Genomic DNA, 23,850 nt, shown 5'->3' with positions numbered 1-23,850 from the left:
CAATGGTTCCAGGCGCCAGGGACTCGTTGCCCTGAAAGAATAAAGTTTCCAGGGTATGCTGCATAGGATAGAGGTTGACATTCTAGTGTGTTCGAAATGGTCATGCCATACAACCCAAGACATCTATGAAAAATAGATGAATTATTACTGGTACGGTGATCAAATTCAATGAATTCCTTGTGTCCTAAATCATTTTGTTACCTCAAAAAATATGTTCATGTAACCATACGTGTATTGTTTCTCCCGCATTAGTAACATGGCAGTTCAGAAAACGAATAGCAACTTAGCTAATAATCTCTTCAATTCTGAACAGATTTTTCAATCTTACTTTTTATTACTTATGAGTGATATTTTGTCAAAATAGCCTTTCATTAGCCTAGGAATACTTCATGGACAAGGAACAAAAAATTGGTTTTCCGTGTGTGTTTTAAATCATTCCTAATAAGACGTTTATTTTAATCCAAACCTTCAGTGGCGGTGATTAGGAGGAGAGGGAAGTGGAGGATGCAGTTCCCCCCGCCACATTTTGCCACTCTTTGCCCCCGCACTATGGCCTTTTTATGCTAAGCCTTTTCTACCGAGAAAACGTATATTGTCCTTGCCCTTCAAATGTTGGCTCCCAATCGCCGCTACTACAAGCATTCAGATAGATTTGTCAGTGTACAAACCTTGTATGATAAGAAAAGTGACCCTCAAGGAGTAAGAAAACTCTTTCAGTCAAAAACTCATACGATGAAAATACTATGCTCAGGAACATGCATTTAAATTACGAGAAACTTCACGGTTGTCTACCATCGCACTTTCTATCACTGTCGCCGAATACATAAACTCAAGTATGTGCCTTGTATTTGCAACACAAGCTTAAACCTAATTCACATTTATTTCACTGTATTAACATCCATGAAAGAATGTGATTAGAATGTATGGCTGCGCATGGGTAAACACTTCCTTGAAATAATTGTGTCCATCAGAGACAAAGCGAAAGGAAATGGAACAAGATGCGAGAATAGATTAGAAAATAATAAAGAGGAAAACAAGAAAAGGAAAGGAAAAAGAAGTAAGAGGAAAATCAGGAGTGTAAGAGAGAGGAGATACATACGTCTTACATACAAATACTAGTATATACTATATATGGTTCATTTATACTGCCCACCCTAATCTATCAATATGTAGCTTCTGCCCACCCGGTCGAAAATTTCTGGCGCCGCCCCTGCTTCACAGTTCTCTTGGGTCTCAGCTTGTACTGCCTCGTAGAGCTCCAACACAGTAAATAATCCCTGACGAACCTACACAAGTTATGTCAAAGAAACAGCGAAATTATTTTAAAAAGTATAAAAGATTACCTACACATGGAAACGGATCTTCATATGAGATAGTTGAAGGTAGGCATTCGCTGTTTACTGTTCACGGCTGACGGGAGAGAAGTTGGGGTGGGGTGGGTAACTGAGGGGAAACAAAACAATCGCTTGCAAAGGTCAGAAGGACGAAAATTTGTTTGTTGTGAAGCAGTTGACCATGTGGCGCGCAGGCGAGCGAAGAAAGCAAACATGAATTATCGTTCTTTTAACACCTAACGAATTTTTCATGGATAGTAAAACCGTAATTTGACGACAAAAGCAGGGACGGCGACAGGGGTGGGCACGGGTGGGCAAGCGCCCACCCAAAAATTCCTGTGCCCACCCGATTGCCCACCCAAACAAATTCAATATATATATACAATTAGGGAAATGTAAACGGTTCTGTAAGTATATGTTGATTCTCACTCAATGTATATTTTACTCGTGAATATTGTAGATACTAGAAAGTTCACAAGTTTCAGTTCATTCCATAACAAGCCTTGCTGTCATTTGGCGAAACTTTTCTCTAATAAGTAAGTTTACGAAGATTAGAGCAAATATTTTGTTGAATGAAATTAATTTAAGCTTTTCTTTCTACTTCCTTAATTTTGTCATTGTAAAGGAACTCTCAGAACTCTTATTAAAAATGTAATCTAGTGAAAACTGCTATGATTAGAAGCTATCCACAGGCTTAGTAAGTTTTATGGGATACTCCCAATTATGAGGCATGTGTATATGATCAAGGGTTCATCAGGATTTAGAAGGATTTGCAGGGTTGCAGCTCCCAGCTTTCAATGGAGAGAAATTGCTTTCAAATCAACCATATATTGAAGAAACAATATATTAGGAATGTGGTAGTACAAAAAGTATAACTATCTATCTGACATGACTTGGGCTAAAGGTTATAGACTAACTGAAACTGTGCATAGATGGGAATGAGTTCTTGATGTTGTCAGCACCGGCCATCCACATAAATATCCGCCTGATCAAAGTAATAAACAATAAACAAAAAGAAACATCTTCTTTGCCTTAATCGGAATGATGAGTATGAGTGATGATGATTATGATGAAGGGACACTCACAAAAACATCCATGCTCAGACCGAAATTCGAACCTGGGACCCCTGGCATCATAACGCACTGCAATAACCACTCGGGTAATTTGATGTGTCACTTTCAATATTCTATCACAGTTTTTTTACATAACTGTCTTATTCAAATAATGCAATGTTTCTAAAATTACAATTTTTAATTTGTCCTAATTAATAACGAGTAATCACAATCACTACCATACCGAAGTGGCCAAATTTTCATATAACAGTTTTGTAGGTTTGGAAAATATTATAGTAAAGTGTTACGTTTAGGCCGTTCGCCGGCTTAAACTGCTTGGCTGCAAGAGGATGTGTGTATGAAGAATGGAATAAATTACGCTCATTTCTCCTTACCAATATTTAATAGAATCGCACAAGTGGGGGGGGGGGATCACGCACGAGCCAGCAAGATATCTAAACACTGACAATGATAAAACCCAAAGTGTCACCACTCTACCTGATTTCCTTCGCGGTTCCTCGGCTGAGTCCCGACGTGGCGCTCTATCGGTCCATTGAAGGTGTCCTCAGTGGGTTAGCCCAAACCTTTTAAATGGACCGACTTAACACTGTCACTCGCAACACACTTCGCGCTTCGCTTTCTCGGTCAAGACTCCCCCGGCGACCTCTCGTCACCCGGGGACTGCTGTCGTTTTTGATTACACAGCATTTTATTTCCGGCTCGTGACAAAAGGGTGTTCCAAAAGTAACGCATGATTTAATTTAAGGAGAAAAATATTTCATATATTTAACATTATATGAAAGAGTGAACATTCCCATTAAATGTGGAAGAGAATATCTGGCAAAATGCCCTCCACAACGCATTTGACACTCGAATTCTTTTTACAATATTGTGAATCACTTTTTCGCATAACTGTGGCTCAATGACGTCGATAGCTCATTGGATTTCTGCTTTCAATTCAGGAATCCTTGTTATCTTTGCAGCATAAACTTTGGACTTAATGAATCCCCAGAGGAGAAATATCGCACGGTGTGAGGTCGCATAGTTGTTTCACTTGGGCGCTTCTTCTATCGAAAATGTCAGGTAATTTGCCCACAGTTTCCGCACTTGCATAGAATTTTAACGATCGTCACTCGCTCCTTCGCTCATTTGCTAACCGCAATGCTTTTCCTACAACATGTAACCTCTCAGAACCCTGCGGGGAAGAAATGGAGCACAATTAAAATCCTGCGTTACTTTTGGAACATCCTTAGTGAATTGATGTAATTAGTGGCTAGTACTATTTACAAGTTCTCTTCCAACATATAAATTTACACTATCAGTCATGCAGTTCTTATGAATAACTTGCATGAATCTCAAAGAAGATGAAGGTAGGGGTGGAAAGAAACCTTGACTCGAGGGTGTCAGAGACCAATAACGAGGCAGCCAAATTAAATAAATAAAAAAAAAAAATCAGGACAATAATCCAGGAATGATTTTTTTTTAAAAGTCCACATGCTCAAATAGGCTAATTGTCACTGGATCTTCATTTTAAATTGTAATCCTAACGAGTGAGCATTGGCTTCCACTAGGGATTGAACCAAAGACCTCTTTATTATAAGACGAGAGCGTTATGCGAACGGAGAGATGATATACAGAAATAACTCCGTCAACCGTATCATTTTATCATAACAAAAGATGCGTCCATTTAAGAGGTGGATTACACTATTATTATGATTGGTCCATGGACGTCCGCAGCATTTTTTTTTCCAGGGAGGGTCAAGCATGGTAACTTGTTCCAGGGGAGGTAAACGAGACATATTACTTCCGATAATAGTGCTGCCCCTAAAAAAAAATTAAAAAAATGGAAGCTATCATGTTCCTGCAGCACCCTTCCAATAATTAACATAAATTACTGTGAATGAAATGAAATATATATATATGTGTGTGTGTGTATGTATAAATGTATATGTGTGTAATGTATAAGTTTATAGTAGGGACCATTTTCCAGGGGGGTGTGCCTGCCTTGCACACCTTCCTACCGGACACCCATGGATTGACCTGAGATTTAAACTATCCAGGCGCATCCAGAAAGTAAGTTTCCCTGGGGTCGTGCACAAAAAGGAAACATTATTTCATTCAATAATTTATTGCCACAGATACAGCACTTGTTCAGTTACTTGTCAACATATTTCCGCCGGAATTCAGGCACTTGTCATAACGTAGGACCAACTTCTATATACCTGCGTCATAGAAGTCTGCCGCCTGGGCGCCGAACCACTGTGTGACAGGCGTCTTCGTCGCTGTGAAAATGTTGACTGGACAGGAACTTTTTCAGGTGCAAGAACAGGTGGTAATCACTGGGAGCGAGATCCGGGTTGTACGATGGATGATCGAGCACCTCCCAACCGAACCTGTCCAGAAGGGCTGCAGTGCACCTAGCCATATGCGGCTTCGCATTGTCGTGCAGCAAGATCACCCCGGCACTGAGCTTACCGCATCCCTTATTCTGAATGGCTCTTCGCATTGTCCCCAGTGTTTCACAGCAACGGTTAGTGTTCTTAGTTTCACCTCTGGGCAGAAACTCGATGAGCAGAATGCCTTGTCTGTCCCAGAACATTGTGCACATCACTTTTCGCGGCGATACAGTCTGTTTGAACTTCGTCCTGCATGGAGATACACTGTGACACGAATGCATGAACTGCTGCTTGCTTTCTGAGGTGCTGTATGCAACCCACGTTTCATCCCCTGTGATGATCTGTTTGAGAAAATCGTAATCATCATGATAACACTGCCGTCCCCATGCGTTTTCCTTTAATTTCGGGCGTCAGTAGTTTCGGCGCCCACCGGGCACACAATTTCCGGAACAAGAGGCGTTTGGTAACAATGTCGTGCAACAACGACCGAGAAATCTGCGGAAAATGGCTGCTGAGTTCCGTGATCGTGACGCGATGATCCTCCAACACACTGCTGCACCTGCTCCACAAGCTCGTCCATAAGGGTCGATGGCCGCCCACTGCGCTCGTCGTCATGCACATTCTGTTGGCCTTCAGTAAATGTCCTGCACCAACGACGCACCATCTGCTTGCTCATGACGTCTGGCCCATACACCTCGTACAGCTAACGATGAGTTTCGACCTGCTATGTTTCGTGCGTGCGTTCAAGAACTTGATCACCGAACGAACCTCGCACGCGATGCGAGATGGAATAAGAGCGCCATGTTTCATCGATGCCGCGACGCTACTGAGGACTTTCGGGTCGCGTCTTCTAAGACATTCACTAGCCAGGGCATATGCCTCTCACGCATGCGCAAAAACGGTTTCAATACACATGGCCTGCCACCTGTAGGCGAGTGGAAACTTACTTTCTGGATGTGCCTACTTTCACGTACGGACAAAAATATTTGAGACTTAGATAAAAGCACGTCGTTGTTCGCGGAGTTATCTGTTTTGTGGAGTTGAAATTACTACCTCAAATGTCGATGTGTTTTGGACATCTCTTGTTGAAAGTAATTAAAACTGATTTGACTCATTGTTATATTTGAAGTCGATTTTCTGCTAGTGTTGACCAATGGTGACGGTGAGGTTGAATGGTAATTAGATGAACGTCAGGAAGGGACGAACACAAAACACCAAGAAGATTATCTTGACTGCAGTTACAGGCGTCAGAGACTCATTTGCCTACAAAGAATACAGTTTCCAGGGTGTACTGTTCAGGAGGGAGGTTGACATTTGGGTGTATTTGAAAAGGTCACACTTACAGCCCAAATAATCTGTAAAAAAGATACGATGATTAGGTTTGATGAATTCCTTGTGTCCAAATCGCTTTCTACACAAGATAAGTGGGAAATCTCGAGTGAGAGAGATGGGGGGGGGGGAATACGTGTTAGTGAAACTCACCTAATGCCTGACGTGTGTACTAAAGTGAAAAGTAAAGTAAAAGTAAAGTGTTCCCCTGTGCATAGCACCACGCCATGAAGACGTATAGGGGGTGTGGGGGTAACGTGTACTGCCCACCCTAATTTATCAATATGTAACTTCTGCCCACCCGGTCGAAAAATTCTGGCGCCGCCCCTGGACAAAAGATTCTCAAACATTTATGAAATGGAAGATAGTAAACACAGCCGCGCTTTCATCTGTCTTGAATCTTGGATATATCATTATGTGGGAGAGGCAGGGAGGGGAAAAGGTACTTTCTCTCTCTCTCTCTCTCTCTCTCACACACACACACACACTCTCTCTCTCTCTCTCTCTCTCTCTCTTTCTCTTTTTAATCTTCCATAAAGAGCAATGGACGGAAAACCAAAAACTATTCCTATTTTGTACCTACAGTTCCTAAATAGAAATTACAATTTTTGTATCTATAATTGGCTTAAGCAGAATTTTGTCGCGAGGTGTTTGAAGATTGTTTAGATTTTAGTATTTATAGTAATAATAACAATACATTGTTTTTTGATTGATTGATTGATTTGCTTTATTTTACTTTGCTTTTTGTGCCACTTTTGGCTAATTTGCGAAGATGGTGATGAGTGATGATATGATGAAATTGATGAATGAACACTCACATACAACCATGCCCAGGCCAGGATCCAGCCCGGGACCCCTGGCGTCGTAGCGCGATGTGCTAACCACTCCGCCACGCGGGCCGGCAATACATTGTTTTTATTATAACATTTATTAACAATAGTAATCTAATAATATGAACTGTTTATATTTTCGCTGGATGTGACACTAATTAGTTTAAAACAGAGCACGAATTAAACATTTCTTCAGTTTGCCCAGTCAGTGATCACAACAGGTTCATTGAATGGACAGTGTTCCATAAGATATACACATATCATTCTGATCATGTACAATTAACTACACGTATGCTAAAATTGTAGTTTTACAACTTTGTTTTTACAACGCCCACACTGGAAGAGCAAAGTTGTGCGCTACTGAATTAGTAGTCTTTCTGTATTATTATCTGCAGATAAAGTTTATTTCGTGGTGAAGAGTAATGACTGGGATGATGAGAACATACATTGCCATCTACACCGCAGGGAACGGAGTAGACTGCTTTTTCTCGAGGTACATTTATTTTTCTTTCTTAAGTAACAGTTTCTTATGTATATATACCGAGTGGGCCAGACCCAATTAGGCAGTTTTTGATTAGATGTTATTTTTATTTTTTCTTTATTTTATTTATATTGACAAATGTTAACAATTCCAATGGCTACAAATTTTTTACAAACATAGAATCACATACACATAAGTCATTGATTTTCAAGATAGTGGTCGACCTGGGCACCATCTAAGTCAACACAGGCTTGTAGACGCAAAACAACATTTTCACACGCCTTACTCATGAACAATCACCTCAAGCATATGTTGCTCACTGTCAATGGGATTAGCGTACACCTTGTGTTTGAGGTAACCCCAAAGGAAAAAGTCTGGTGGGTTGATGTCGGGTGATCGGGCTGGCCACTCCACAGGCCCTCGACGGCCAATCCAGCGATCAACCTCGTTCACAGCATACCGTATGATGCAGCCATCTATCGACAACAAAATGTACTTTCCAATTTTTCCGTGTGCTGTTTGATTTATTGGTTACTAATGTTCGAAAAGTGACCAATTGAGTCTGGCCACCCTGTATACTATTCCAATTGTTCTACTATTCAGCTATTCCAGAAAAAAATTCTGACAAACAGGTAAAAAAATTAGTGGGCTACAAAAAAATCATATACGGACACAAACAATGAGCTTCTTAAAAATTCATGAACAGCAGTGCACGTAGATACACTTTGTAATACAATAAGAACAAATACATGACAACGAAACTCTCACAATAATTGGAAAGCGACCTGCGTTTCAGTACATTACGTTACATAAGCTAATAATACTTTACGAACAATGTATATGACAAAATCAGTCTCAAAGGTAAACATATTCTCTGTTGCTATACAAAACGCCTCCTGTGCATTGCAATACATAAATACGATCAAATTCATGAAGAAATTAGCCTCTAAACACTTACAAAAGTGAAATCTGTTACTGTACGTTATGTGTAGGCCTCCCAGAAATATCCACTTCCAGCTATGCCACAAACAGTGCATACGTTACATACAAAGGTTACCTCGTTTAGAAATTAATGTCAAATAGAAGAAGAATTGAATACTATTGCATAACGAAATAAATGTTAGATACAGTGAAGTTTCTGATTAATATTGTATACATATTGTTATGAGTTGTAGTATGCATAAACCTTCTTTTGTAATATCATTCAAAGCCGTACGATCCCAACATAATCCTTGCCTTTCAATAAATTCACTAATGCTAAACTAGTATTGTTATAATTGTATTACTTGGTAATCTTTTCGTTTTGGGAAGGGGGTCCAGACGCCCCAAATAAATCCCTTATGTCTTTCAAAGCCGTATGATGTCAATCCTAATCATTGCCTTCCAATATATTCAGAGTAAAAATAGTTGTACTTGATAAGTATTTCGGATGTTATACTTCAAAGCCGTATTATATTTATAGCTATAATCCTTTCCTTCCCATACGCGTTCAGAGGAAATTATCCATCGAATATGCAAAAATTGCTAAAGGAGTATATTTACATTATTTAATTTTAGTACTTCATAATCCTTTCGGGGGAGGTCCGGACCCCCAGCTAACTTGTTCTACGTATTATAGCGCAATATTTGCCAAGGAGACCGGTTTAATTGAATTACTCAAAATAACGTTACTGGTTTACGTACGTACAATGTAAACGTCTAATGGAAAGCGATAAATACTTCCCCATTTGATGATGTAGTAAACGGATAGGTATTATTTATATTTCATTCTGAACCCTTCCACAATACGTGAACGTCTGTGTAGTTATTTTGCCGGAGAATTTTGTAGCGCTTGAAACTTCATTGTTGTTTCTGCAGCAGACGATTTTCTCGGAGCCCACATCTTACGTCAAACACACTTGCTGCCGTCACCCATATTTTGCAATTGAACACGTCCAGTTGACGCACGCACACTTCCCCCTATCTCTTGCGATCGTGTTTTGTCTTCGAGCTATTTTGTTGTATCCCTCCGCGTTCTACTGTGGGTGGAGTTTAGAACGCTTCTAACTATCTGCACGAGGTGTCGCCACAGTGCAGGGACACTTTTACGTATTGCAAGGGTTTCGTTTTCCTCAAACAGTCTCAAAATAGGAAAACTGACTTCTACAGTGATGATGTTAATGTCAAGTACGATGAACATTGCATGACCCCAACAAAACAGTTTTCCATAAGCTTGTGTGGTTAACGAGATAATTGCATGTGAAAATTACGGTTTTCCCCATTTTTATGCCCAATTTACTTATTAAGCAGGGTCTTTTTTTAAATTTCTGCTTTGTAGGAATTAGGCAGCCATATTTTCTGAAGGATACAAAACAAACCCCGAGGTCCTATCATTGCTCGTAACTGAAAAATCTGTTTAAAATGGAACGTCTGCACTGCGCGTTTTCGTCGCGGTATGAAGGAGCCTTAATACCTTCACTTCACTATCACACTTTTACCTTCGTGAATTCTATGGACGAACACTTTCAGTATGCACTAAATCGGGTATCACGTTTTAATTGCTAAAATAACTTTGCACTCAAGCCCCCACGATTGTACCAAAATTACTATGTATTCTGGCCCCACTTTGGTATGCCAAAATAACTATGCAACGTCCTCCAGTTGGACACCAGTCGTTCCAAAGTTAGTCCGCTGCTACTTTAGTCGGGAACATGAGAACACTATACTGCAGTGGCGTATGCTGGTTCTAACGAGTGGGTAATCTCCGACCCTTGATCCTCAAACTCCAAAAGTTTCCGTGCAATTTATGTCAGGATCCATATTGGATTTAGGAATATTGTGTCGGAATGTTTGTCTTATTGCTACAACCACAATCAATTAATTCTCGTTATTGCAGTTTAATATACGTGTAGAATTTCAAATAATAAAACAAGACAGTATTATAAAGCTATAAAAAAACAAACTGTGAAATATAAAATGAAAGACGTGCACTAGTGAAATAAAAACCCGCAATATTAATTTAAGTGCAAAATTCAACTTACTCCAGGACCCGATTACTTGTGCTGTACCACATCCAAAGCACGCGTCAATACGTGTCTGTGCGAAAGATTGCAGCTTAACAAAGGAAGTTATGTGAGTTTTGGATTTTTCATGTTTGGCACAAGCGTTGCAAAGATTACAGTATCCGCCAGGCGTCCATACATTCTTTTCAGCCCCGAAAAGTAAGCACGGCCAACAAAAAAGCAAAGCTTATTAACACTTACACTTCCTGTCAACTATGTTGTTTTGTCATAATTTGCTTGCGAAAATGCCTCACATATTCCCGATTTTTGTCTTTGTGTGTAGAAATAAGTTCAAGCGATGACACTGGCCTACCTGTATTAACAATTTGCAACTTCTCCTGAAAAGATCTTGTTCCAAAAGGTTTCACCAGCAAATCTTGTATCACATCCATTACCCTTTAACACAGCACTATCACGACAAACACTAACACCTAAATAAATAATAAACACGAAGCACAGCACGAAGCCAACGACTACACGCATTCAGTTTCACGCGCCAAACTTCTGTTGTTGTGTTCCTGGCTCAGAATGAAATTCCCTATGAATGATAAAAAAAAATATCCCTTTCCGAGCTCGAAATGACAGGTTTTAAAAGTTCGAATCATTGCAGGCCAGAGCCAGAATTTTATTTCGGGATAGGGATCATCCCTTATTAGCAGCCGCCACATAAAGTTGAAACAGTGGGGTTAGAAGTCCTGAAGATGAATCTCAGATTATTACAACGTATTATGCAAGGTGTTTAATCCTGCTAATGAAGTAAAATTAATTACCACTATACACTTTTTAAATTAGATATTTGTAGGATTTCGTGGAGGGGGGTTTCAGCCCCCCGAGTCCTCCACCTGGCTACGTGCCTGATGTTTTTTTTTTTTTCGTTTTATGTTTAATTCGTTCCTCTTCATCACTATTAATCTAAAGAGGCGGAATATAGCAACTTAAATTAACTAATATATATATATGTATAAAATTTATTTTTGATATCTTTCCCTTTAAAAAAATATTCAGTTCCGTGAAAGAAGTATTCTCGCTGCTTTTGAAGATTAGAGAGGAGAAACAATCACTATTTTTGTAAATACAAGGATGGGGGAGTCAGCATATAGGTGTTTTAATTTCTTAAGCTTTGAATTTTAATTTAGTTTGCTTCATCTTCAATATTTAAGCTTTTTCCTTTTGATAAATTTATGTTCAAGTAACAGAAATCAGCAAGACAAAAGCAAATGTAAAGTGAAAATTAGCGTAGAATTGGTTTGCCCATGTTATTCAATTTTCCTGTTCTTCGCATTCTACCGGGTATGTTTTCCCTAGTTCAGTGGAGGGAGCGGAAAAAGGCTCTGAAGGTTGAGAGTGCGACCGGTGGACTCTCACAAGAAAGAGGTTACCCTGGGCACGGAATCACCGCGTCTGAGAAGCAGTGTTTCCTCCCCCTCTTTCCTCTCTCCTCCCTCCTCGCCAAGGGTTGTAAAGGAAGCGGGAGGAATGACGTCAGGGTGAGATTCCCCAAAGTCATTCCACCCAAGGTATATAGAGATTAGGTAAAGCCATCCGAAGATTGCCGATCTTGCACGAACGCGTGACGTCACCGGAGAAGCAGTGAGCTCGGCTGAAGCAGACGGCCCCTAGCATTTATATGGAGATTCAGAGAGCGAAAGTATATTATTACTTTTAGGAGGGGGAAAATAATAATTGCCATCCTCCAAGATGGTATTGAGGCATCCTTTTAATGATTAGTAACATAATTGAAAACGCGCTACTTTTAAAAGGGAGCAAAGTACATGTGAAAAAATGTATTTTGAAAATCCATATTCCTGAAACTTTCTGACCGATGCGCTACAAAGAAAGTTGCGTGTTCTCCTTTAGAATTTTCATTATACAAATCGTAATATAATTTTAACAAAAACGTGACATGCTAAAGAAGAATTAAAGAGTTTAAGAAAATAATTGATTAATAGACTTAGTTTATTTTACTTCGCTTATCTGTCACCTAATCGCAAGGATGAGGATGCGTGATGATATGATGAAATTGAAGAAAGGAAAGTAGGCCCATGCCCGGGCGGGGATTCGAACATGGGGGCCCTTGGAATCGTAAAGCGTTGTGCTAACCACTTCGCCACACGGAGGTCAGCATTACAAGGAAATAAACAGAAAATGGCATATATGTTTTAATATGCGAGAAACATTTGCGAGGAGATTATTGAAGTAACAAATAATTATACAAGACGTTGTGATGAAAATTATTAATATATCTGAAATGTCGAGAGTTGACCTTGCAGTCTCTAGATGTACTTTTAGGGTTACGCAAAACCTTTACTCAAAATTGCTAGTGTAAATTTATAAGCTATTAAAATTTAAAACTTATTCCTGTTCGAAAAAAGAAACTGCCAAGTCAAATTAATATTTCGTATAAATACATATATTTTTTCTTTCATGAGGCCAAGGGAGTATTTGGAGGGGACAGTGGCTTGGGAAGGCTATAGCCCCGGATCTGGATCTGCAAAGGGGCTTCTAGTGGGAAAACATTGCTATGAAATAGTCCAGAAGAAGGGGCGAAATGATTGTTTTCAAATGGCTCAAGAATACAAAGATATAAGTGGACATTTGGCAAGCTTAGTCTAAAACTTACAACTGATATCGTACGTGTGTGTGTGTGGGGGGGGGGTGGCTACGTGAGGTAACACAGTGGAATATGATTCACAATACTAAAATTAAAATAAATATGTGGGAACAATAGAAATCAAAATATGTTGTAGCTAGTGACGGCGCAATAGAAAAGATGGAGGGGTAAATCATATTTTCCCGGGGCAATCATGTTTATTATTCCGTCACATACGACACAAAAATGCATTTTTTGGCTAAAAGAGCATTCATTCATTTATTTATTTTTGTCGTTTTACTGGGGGCAGATAAGAGACAGAGAGAGAGAGAGAGAGAAATTGTCGAACGAGAATAGGGGGGCGTTCCTGCCCCCCCCCCTCCCCGTAGTGTGGTCACTGCCTATAGCTATGCTGGAGAAGAATGCACCAATGAATACACTATTAAATAAAACAAATACTTTTAAAACTTTTAATCAAATTATTTGTGAACTATGATTTAAATTTAGAGAGAGCACATTTAATTTGGATGAGTTAACTTCTGAAGCCTGCCATTTCCGAGCCTTCTTCCGGTGTAACTGCACTGCCCTTTGAGCCCTAGCTGCTGCGTTCAGGTGGCGGAACGAGCAGAATACTAATTAAAACAAATATGTGACAAATATATATATAAAAAAACAACGTGTTGAAGCTATTGACGGCGCCAAAGAAAAGACAAGAGAAACGTGCAGAGTGCAGTGATATTTTACGGGAAGCAGCAGGTACGTATCCAGGGATTCCTTTCGGGGGGAGGCTGAACATCATTTTTAAAGGGGTATCACAATTGTATGTTTAAGGCCAGTGGTGGCAATTGGGTTCCAAAATGTGTGGGGGAGGGTGGACAAGGAGACAAGCATTAAGAGGCCATAGTGTGATAGTGTGGAGGCAAAAGAATGGGGAGCAACTATCTCTTAAATCGTCGCCACTCTTTAAGGCTGTCATTTTAATCAGGACGTGAAATCGGGACATTTTCTACCACTCAACTCCTGTTTCCATGCATTAACAATGTGTGCCGGAACCATCTCAGTATGTGTGTTTGTCCATTTCTTCTCATCAGGCATCAAAACATCTATGTACCAGAAGTATTTTTACGAAGGTGTTACACATGCACGGAATGCACAATCCACTCAACAACGCGAGATTCAAACTGTGTGCTGGGAACTGGACGCAGACAGTTCACGAATATTTCTCTCTCATTCGAGCCTGAACACCACTAACGTGTCTTGTCCTCCCATGTTTGCAGCTCTTATAAAAGCCGAAACTCACCAAATTGTTCATATTCATGCCTAAGCACTCGCAAGTGTCCAAAATTGTCTGTTGAGTGTGTGTCGAACCCAGTAGCCTTAAACAAAAGTATTTTTTTATGCCATGAAATTCTCGGACTGCATACACAAAATTTGGTCCTGGCACAACCAAATCATCACTCAAAACTTTGCTTTTCAGTTGATCTGTGCAGCTTATTTCTTTTTTAATAAATCGCTCCAATGCCCAGCCCGATACTGCCGAAATATTCACTTTAGAGAGAGAGACCTTCGATCTCTTCGTCTTTCGACCCGAACTACTCGTAGCACTACTCGAAGTTCCGCTGTCGTCAATGCCTTTAGCTTTGGGACCGAACTGGAACTAGTAGTAGACTTCGTTACTTTACGGTATTTAGTCCATTTCATTTTCGAATCACTAGAACTTATAAAGCAACCAATGGACACTGACTGATCACTAATCGACTGTATGAATTGTCATACTTACCTCTGAAGTCTCCACCTATTCTGTTGTACAGATCAACCGGGAAATTGGAGCCGCGTATTAATATCCTCATTATATTCTAGAACGTTCCGCAGATACAACGATTCGTAAATATTGCCAGTAGTTCGACTCCTCCTCTGAACGTTCCCTCTCGCGATTTCCATAGATTAAAAACTTACAATGAATCCGAATCGCCCTACGTGTGGCGCTACCTTTATTGTGCAGATTGCAAATGCTGACAAGTCTCTACATAGAATTCAAGTTCGCTACGACAACACCGAAAGCGTAAGAAGAGTTTACGTGCAATATTATCAACAGCAGGGTTATGGAACATTCTCCGTCTAGCCTTGATAAGTATATCTCTCCTAAAATTATCCTCACATTATTCAAGAAGACAACAACCTAATTTTATCAGTGTAAACTGAAAAATTTCCTGATGGGCGGGGGGGCACGAGTTACGATCCCCACCTTGGATACGCGCTATAAACAATAACAGGGTTATAGAACATTATCCGTCTTGCCTCGATAATTATTTATCTTCTTAAATTATCGTCACATTATTCAAGATGTCAAAAACCTAATTTTATCAGTGTAAACTGAAAAATTTCCTTGTGGAGCGGGAGGGGGCCTCAAGCCAACTGATCTGTACCTTGGATACGCGCTATTAACAATAACAGGCTTATAGAACATTCTCCGTCTTGCCTAGATAATTATCTCTCAAATTATCACCATACGTATTATTCAAGAAGCCAAAAACCTAATTTAATCTAGCGTAAACTGAAAATTTTCTAAAGGGGGGTTTGAGCCCCCTGATTCCCACCTTGGATACGAGCTGTTACCAACAACAGGGTTATAGAATATTCTTCGTCTTGCCTCGATAATTATTTCTCACCTTAAATTAAAGTCACATTATTTTATTTGACACCAAAAGAAACAAAAAAATCTCATTTTATCTAGTGTAAACCGAAAACGTTTGGGGGGCTCGAGCCCCCTAACCCCCCCTTGGATACGTGCCTGGGAAGCAGTCATGTTTATTACACCCTTACATTTATATACAATATTAAAAAGTTCTGCTTTTAGATCTCGCACAATGCCTTTTTCACAAAAATGGGCAATACCGCATTTTTTATATCAGTCAAGCTGTGATATTTTAGATTTATTCCGTTAGTTTTCTGATAATAGTTTTCACAGCTTTCCATAGCATTTAGGCATGATTTCAGTTTACAAGAACAAAATAATCTTATTTCAAAACATAGAGCAAAAAGAAATCCAACGCGCTTAAGTTAAAACTCGCTTACATTGGAAGCCTGGAGAGAACAAAACAGGGGTTCCTTCGTAACACGATTTCTTGAAAACCATTTTACACATTTGAATCAACTTTGTGATAAATTGATTAGAAAGGATGAATCTTAACAGTAAAAGTTGTAACTTTTTCCCTGCTACTATATTTTAGAAGATATTCGTTGTCAAATATCTCAATATTTGCATAAGGAACCAGCCTTTTCCGTGCCGAGTGTTTCGATGATGACGTAATGAATCCACGGACAACTGCGCATACAATCTGCGCCGCCGAACGAGCACCCCCTGATTCCACCGGCTGGAGGCGGGTTCCCGGACATTCAGCGGCAAACGGTTGGAAGCATTCGCGCGCTGGAAGCAAAGAAATGTATGCATCGAAATTGGTTTGGAAGAATATTGCGAAGAAATTTATATATATTAAAAAAAAAAAAAATTACAGCCGGGTCATCTGCGATTACCTAGATGACCCCGAGTATACGCCGCTGCTATACTGCAAATCATCAGGGCTTGCTGGGTAGAAAAGAAACACAACACTGTTTTCAAAGTTAAAACCAGTTTTATAATCGCTTATATTTCCTAATTACTTACCAATAAAACACTAGAACATTCAATACTAACGTTGGGCAATTCACTCGCATATAACGAAAGTCGAATTACATAATTAATTGTTTACTTTCAACTTATCGGCAAGAAGAAAACTCGAAAACCCAAAATCTATACTTCAATTCTCTCCGTTTCCAAGTTCTTATTGAATCTTCACCTTCACCTGTTTTCAGAACTCAGTCTGTCGTCAGGTGAGAAACATTCAGGTGGATTCACTTCCCCGGCTGAGATTAGAAAGTGACGTCAACACGAACAGATTTTGACGTATTTATAAACAGTTTTAAAAGTTCCAACTACAACTGTATCAGTCTAACTATAATTGTCTGTGACAACTTGCACATTATTTGAAGTAACAAACATTTAAAAAATCTTAACTTCTTACAAATATAAAATCTTAAACTCTCAGGTTCGTTACAAGTGATATGATGATTGTTATGTGTGGAAGCATTCTTGATGCAGCACATGTGCTTTGGTCGATGCTAAACTCTTTCCAAAAAAGGAGGACATTTACAAATTTCTAAAAAATCCCCCTGGACGCCGGACAGACACCTAAAAAGGAGGACAGTTCCGGATATTGTTAGTTTTTATCCCAGATATGCAAAAACAATCACTTAAAATGGAAATGACGTATAGAATTCGAGATTTCCAGAGCTTCGGGAAATTTCGAACATTTCCCGTCCAGAATGTCGGGATTTAACAAATTTCCCGTTCCGACCCAAAAAATTCTGTCCCACACACCCCTAGTTAAATCTCTACGATAGGGACGTGTAAAATTCGGAATTTGCCCACCAAATCAGGTAATTTTCTGGGCGGGGAATGTTCGAAATTTCCCGACACTGTGAAAATCTCGAATTCTAGACATGAGCTTCGCTTAAGTGATTGTTGCTTGTATTTCTGAAATAAAAGCATAATTTAATTTCCGATAGGTAGCGTCTGCTGCCACGTTCTTTTCCTGATGTAACCCAAAAGAGACATGCGCGTGGCAGCTGACTCGGTCTTTGTTTTATCCTGATTTAATTATGCTATGTATGCAATTTTGTAACACATACTGTGAAGTTTTAGCGATGTTTTAAGATTAGATCCCTTAACATTCTTGCAATAATAATCCTAAATGCTCTCGTAGTTAGGTTAGGTTCTGTTAGCATTAAAATAATATCGCTAAATGCTTTCTAAAAAAAAAAAAAAAAAAAAAAGAGGTTCTAAATTACCTGTACGTTCATTCCCACTAATCATAAACTTCCATTTTTCTCGTCTTCATCTGTCCTTAAGATTTATAACATCCTCATTGCAGACGAATTACGTGGCAGGAGCAAATTTGACGCTTGTTCTTACTGCTGACACGCGCGTGGCAGAGACTGCCTTTCCGATAAGTTTGAGCATAGGTTTGAGGCACCGGGATGGAAAACGCCACCAGCGCCACAGAAAGCTCACTTATTACCAAAAATATCCACAGTCATATTATTTCCGTTAACTTTACACATTATAATCTTCAATAAGTGAAATGCTTAACGTAAAATTAAAATTAAATATTACTCTGTACATTCTAGAATCAAATAATTATTTTTCTTACTTGAAACGCGAAAGTAGTCAAATGTTGCGGTTGCGAAACATTGCAGTGCAGCTCGTGGATACTTTGCAATGGCCAGTAATATTAATTCTTGGTGTGAATGAACGAATTCGTCTGCTACAAGATTTTTGATCATGGCCAGTGCAAAGAATGAATGAAATTTATAATATTAAGTGAGCCAAAAGTATGTGAAGTAATATTATGTGGTATATTGTGTTGTATGGGCCTATACAAGCATAAATTACGGTTTCTTAAACTATGTGTTGAGAGTATATGTCAAAACTGTGTTCATCTCTCCAGCTCGTAATATATGATGTGCAGTGAAATCTCAAATTTCAGACGTGTTCTAGATACATTCATACTTGCTGCATGTAATATAACTTGATTCGTTACCCAAGTATTTAAAAGGATATTTTCAATCTAATATACACGAAATAAAATTAACTATTAGCTCTATAAGATAATTTTTACTTTCTGTATGAGATTACGCGAACAGTGGATTGATTTATTTTACGTCGCTTTTTGTGCCACTTTTGGCTAATTTGCGAAGAGGGGGATGAGTGATAAAATTGATGAATGGACACACACAAACATCCAAGCCCAGGCCGGGATTCGAACCCGGGACCCCTGGGCGAACAGTGGAATTGTATTCTTTACCAATATATGTATATATATATATATACATATATATATGCTGGCCGTTCTGTGAACATTTTCGCGAGTCTTACTACTAGTGCAGGAATCGTTCATCCGGTAGCAGTTTCATAGATTGGAGACACATTAAAATCGGATATTGTGTGTTTCGCATGTTTCGTACTTAACAATTGTGTATTGCGGAACATAGTTCAAGGTGCCATTATGCTTTTTACACGAAAACAAACGCAATTTTTCACATTCTGAGTGCTTTTTTTATTCCTTTCTTCGCTTCCGGAACACACAATATGGCGGGCACATATTGACTCATGTTGTGGGTATGCGGTGTTTCAACCTTCTGCACTGAAAAATACCTACTATCGTGTTCGTCACCGGTGGAAATTATACATTATGCACGGGTAGCTGACAGATAGCCCCACGAACCATACACGGATAGCCCCACGACCCATACATGGATAGCCCCACAAACCATTCACGGATAGCCCCACGAACCATTTCCGATACGGTTAGGTTAGTTGTGGTTACGTTAGGCAAGCATAGTACAAAAAAAGGGGGGGTTGAAACACTGACAGGGGCTTACATCATCAAACGCATGCAGCATCCGGTTGTCGTAAGGCAAGCAAATGAAAGCAATGGCAATTTTGCGTCTGTGAGATATTTCTCTTGAAAAATACATCATTTCCCGGTCAAATATATTCCACAATGAAAGAAAATACAGTACCTCGATGAATGTTGTAAAGCTTGAAGAAACTCATTTCTGTAAGTAGTTTCTTGTGTAAATTTGAAGAAATGTGTCTCCGATGTATGAAACTGTTACCCGTTCATCCATGTGTGCAAATCATAAAATGTGTTAAAAATAATTTGCATGGTTATAAATTGAATATGATAACTGGCTATGTCTCGTATGATAAAATTCTGGTTCAATAGCTGATTATTATTATTTTTTTTATAGGGGACCTTAATTTCTAGCCCCTCCCCTCACTCTCCCTTTCCCGATATTATCAATATTAAAAATTAATGTTCTTATAGTTCACCCAGATGATGATGGCTTTAAATAGTCGTGGCTTTAAAGGAAGCTTACAGTGATGTTATTACAAATTTGTGTTCCTTATGTTTAGTCTGTTTCTTGTAGACTTGAATGTTTATAACATTGTTTTGTTTCTTCCTGTTTTCTAAACTTCAAATAAAAAACTAATTGTGTTACTTCGATTTATGCTGTTAACACATACTGCAGGGTTTTAGCGATTACTTACACCAAAATGTTTAAAGATTTTGTTCAATACATGCTTTCGTAGTTAGGCTATGTGGATCAGGTTCTCTTAGCATTAAAATAATATCCCTAGATGATTTCTAAAAAAGGTTCTAAGTTACTTCTACATTAATTCCCACTAATCTATGATAGATACTGTCGCTTCTATAAACGGAGAATGCCTTGTCCATTGGGAGCATGCATTTTTGCTTAATGTAATTTTTAATTTTTTTCACAACGTAAATAATGTTTTTGAAATCCAAATAGTGCTCATTACTTTAAGGAAGGTTCAAGTTTTGTGTGACAAAGATTGCCAAAATTCTACGATAATTAGTCTTTCTGCTAGAAGGATTTGAAAAATTCATGAAACAATTGGAACCATTACCCTGTTTCTTCATTCATATATTTTATTTAGTCATCATTCATCCTCATGGACACAATTAATCCAAAGAAACAAAAAGTTATATTCACCAAACTACATAAAAATACACACAAATGGAAATTACAACAGAAGAGTGAAAGAAAAAAGCTTATTGTTTTTAATAGTGCTCTCAAATTGCTATATGGGGTACTCTCTTTTGATTTTGTATTATTTTTGAAGGTATGACTTAAGATGACCGGACCCGTCTCCGATATTTACATACTTACTAATTGAGGCCTGCTAATGACGAATCTGAAGTTAAAATTTGTCGGAAACATCCAGAAATTGCAAAATAATTGGGAACCATTGATGATAGCCCCACGAACCATTGACGTGTGGTTAGTTTCGGTTAGATTAGGCGAACATAGTTAAAATTTGATGTCGTCGTAGTATCATAATCTAGAAATTGCGAACCATTGACGCTAGCCCCACGAACCATTGACGTGTGCTTAGGTTAGGCAAACATAGTTAAAATTTGGTGTCATGGTAGTATCAGGAATATATATATTTCCTTGTGAAACAAAAAATTTCGCGAAAATCGATGGTTTCCATTCCGAAAACTAATACCTTATTTTTGCTTATTTTGCAATTTCTAGACATTTCAGACAACTTTTAACTTCAGATTCATGACTAGGAGGCCTGAATTAGTGAGTATGCCAAATATGAAGAAAATCGGAGAGGGGTCCGGTCATCTTAAGTCGTTCCTTTTTTAATTTAAAATATTTTCAGAATGTGTGATAGAAACAAGAATGCACACAAACACTGTGCAGGAAGACTGGATAAATCTAGCATGCTTTAAATGAGTGTGTGCATTATAAATAGCTTAAAATTTGAAGTGAGGGAAAATGCAGGGAGATGGTATCTCCCCCAGCCAGCAAAACTTTTGCAATTCATTAACCCCCTTCCAGCTGACCTCAAGTCTCCACCAAACAACCCCCTCCCCACTTCAGGCCCTTCATAGCTGAATTTGCATAATTTTTCTGGTGTTTATAAATATTTTATATTCAGCTGCATTACACAACTAAAATGCATAGTGGAATTCTTTGTGGGGGACCTTAACATTGAGAGAGAAAAAAAATGATGTCCTTAAATGTTATGGATCTTAGGTTATGTGTTTCTGTCATATAAACTATGTATGAAAATGAAGTTTTATATGTACAGTATGTGTGTGTGTATTACAAGGTATACTTACAAAACAATGATTCTATCTACATAACTCATTTCCTTCTATATTAGCCTCGTCTAGTTGGCTGCACTTTTTGACGCCTAGTTCATTGATTTGGAGTCAAGTAGTGTATTTGGTGTTTGAACTACCTTCCGGATCGGTGCATCTATGGTGTATAGTCCAGTGCAAACTAATCAAATGGCTGTTTAAAGCAGCAGACATGCATTTGTTTCTGAATTTTGAACACCGCTTTCCGTCTAGTTGGTTGAACACCATTTCCTTGCACCACCCTGACACTGGATACACCTGCACTGCACCGAGTGTTAAAAAGTGCAGCCAACTAGACAAGGCTATTGAATCTTGACATTTGAAGTTTCTGGCTTATTGTATTAGGGTAGATTTAAGTTGTTGTTGTTTTTTTTTTTTAATTAAAATTGTTGCTGGTGTTTATGTTTTGATTTGTGGCAGGGCAATTCAGAATGACTCATCCAATTGCAAATGACCATTTTTTTAATATTTTTTTTTTGTGTTTATGAAGATACGTCAGTTACGTGATCAGTTATCATAGAATAAAGATACAGTGATTACATTCTCATAGAATAGAAAGAAAAAAAATAATCCAGAATTCTGTGTAAATACAATACAAATCTTCTATGTGACTCCCCATGACCATGCAGATAACATCTAAACGAAAATCCTATTGCTGCCATGCCATATATGATCAATCATGTCTGTTGTCACCAACTCCAGAGCACTAAGAATACAAACCTTGAGTTCATTTAGCATCAGGGCAATGGTGGCACTTGTGTTTCAGAGCACACAAAGCAGTTTTTTGTGGCAGTTGCAGTTCGTAGCTGGCATAGTGAGTTGATCTTTGTAGACTGTTGATAACTCACCAATTCTTTCCACATGTCTGTCACATACAGTCATCCTTACTCTTCCCTTTACACAGGCATCTGGTGTCCACCAACAAAGGTTTTGCTCACCGAGCACTTCTGCAACATTTACAAAAAAGCTCTCTGCACTATCACTGCTGATTTACAGTTTTCAAACTGTAGCGGTGAGATTAGAAAGAAATCATTCATTTCAGTGTTAATGTATGCTACTTATGTATGACATTACAGAGATGATAAAATGTAATCAGGTAAACAACAGACATGCTTGATCACACATGGTGATCATTTAGATGTCATCCACATGACTATAGGAAGTTGCATTTGTTTGGCATGGAAACAAATTCTGGACCATTTTCTTTATTTTATGAGCATGTAGTGGCTGTACCTTCTTAAACACAAAGATACAGTAATTTGTAACCAGATGAATCCTTTTGAATTACCCTGTATATCAATATCAATTTTAGATTAATAAAGCCTTTGTAATTTTCTTTGTTTACAGGTACTTTAATCATGTTGAAGTCAAGCACTGTTTTTGTGGCTACAATAATGTTTTCATTGCTCTTTGTTCATCAAAGTGAAGCATCAGTTGGTGATCAGTCACCATACTATCAGAATTGTGTGAAGAAATGTGCATCCCAGAATTGTACCAGTGGCTCTGGTAAGTTGTACAATGTAGTTTGTAAATATTTGTTTGCTGTTTGGCAGTGAAATGATAGCCATGGATTAGGATATATGAACCATTTCCACAATATTATTGTGAGAACTTACCTGTTGTATGAGTTTAAAGGATTGTTTCAACAATGTATGACGTTAAGTGTTCAGTTAAATGGGAACAGATAGAAAGAAAGTAACTATGAGCATAATTATCCCTTCATCAGCTGCACCTGGAAAAATAACACATTCGGTCATGCTGTATCTCAGATAAAAATACGATTTTACTAACATATTCATGATTACTTTTCAATTTTGACGTTATTTTAGCCTTACATGTAATGATTCTTAAGCACCTTAAAAACATTTTTTAGCACTACATTTGGTATTTATTTTCTTCTTACAAACATTTATTTATATGCATCACACTGCCGTTCATAGCAATCGCCATCACATTCCAGTTCAGTCTCCGAATTACCTTTTCTTACCTCTGCATTATCACTATCACTGACAGA

The 23,850-nt window shown here is 38.6% G+C and overlaps 1 protein-coding gene across 1 annotated transcript in view; it reads left to right on the top strand.

The window, feature by feature from the left end:
- Nucleotides 1-18,389: 18,389 nt before the first annotated feature.
- PGAP3 (Per1-like protein PGAP3) overlaps nt 18,390-23,850 on the top strand; it is a 45,537-nt gene continuing 40,076 nt past the window's right edge. Inside the window, exons 1-2 of the mRNA XM_083120308.1 lie at nt 18,390-18,483; nt 23,184-23,342. Of these exons, the coding sequence (XP_082976434.1) occupies nt 23,195-23,342 (148 nt within the window). The 5' untranslated portion in view covers nt 18,390-18,483; nt 23,184-23,194. The remainder of the gene's footprint in view (nt 18,484-23,183; nt 23,343-23,850) is intronic.

Source organism: Lepisma saccharinum, chromosome 4 (assembly GCF_977018435.1).
Source record: "Lepisma saccharinum chromosome 4, izLepSacc3.1, whole genome shotgun sequence".
NCBI lineage: Eukaryota > Metazoa > Arthropoda > Insecta > Zygentoma > Lepismatidae > Lepisma > Lepisma saccharinum.
Note: the sequence above shows the minus strand (reverse complement) of the source record. Positions and strands in the feature narration are given on the sequence as shown.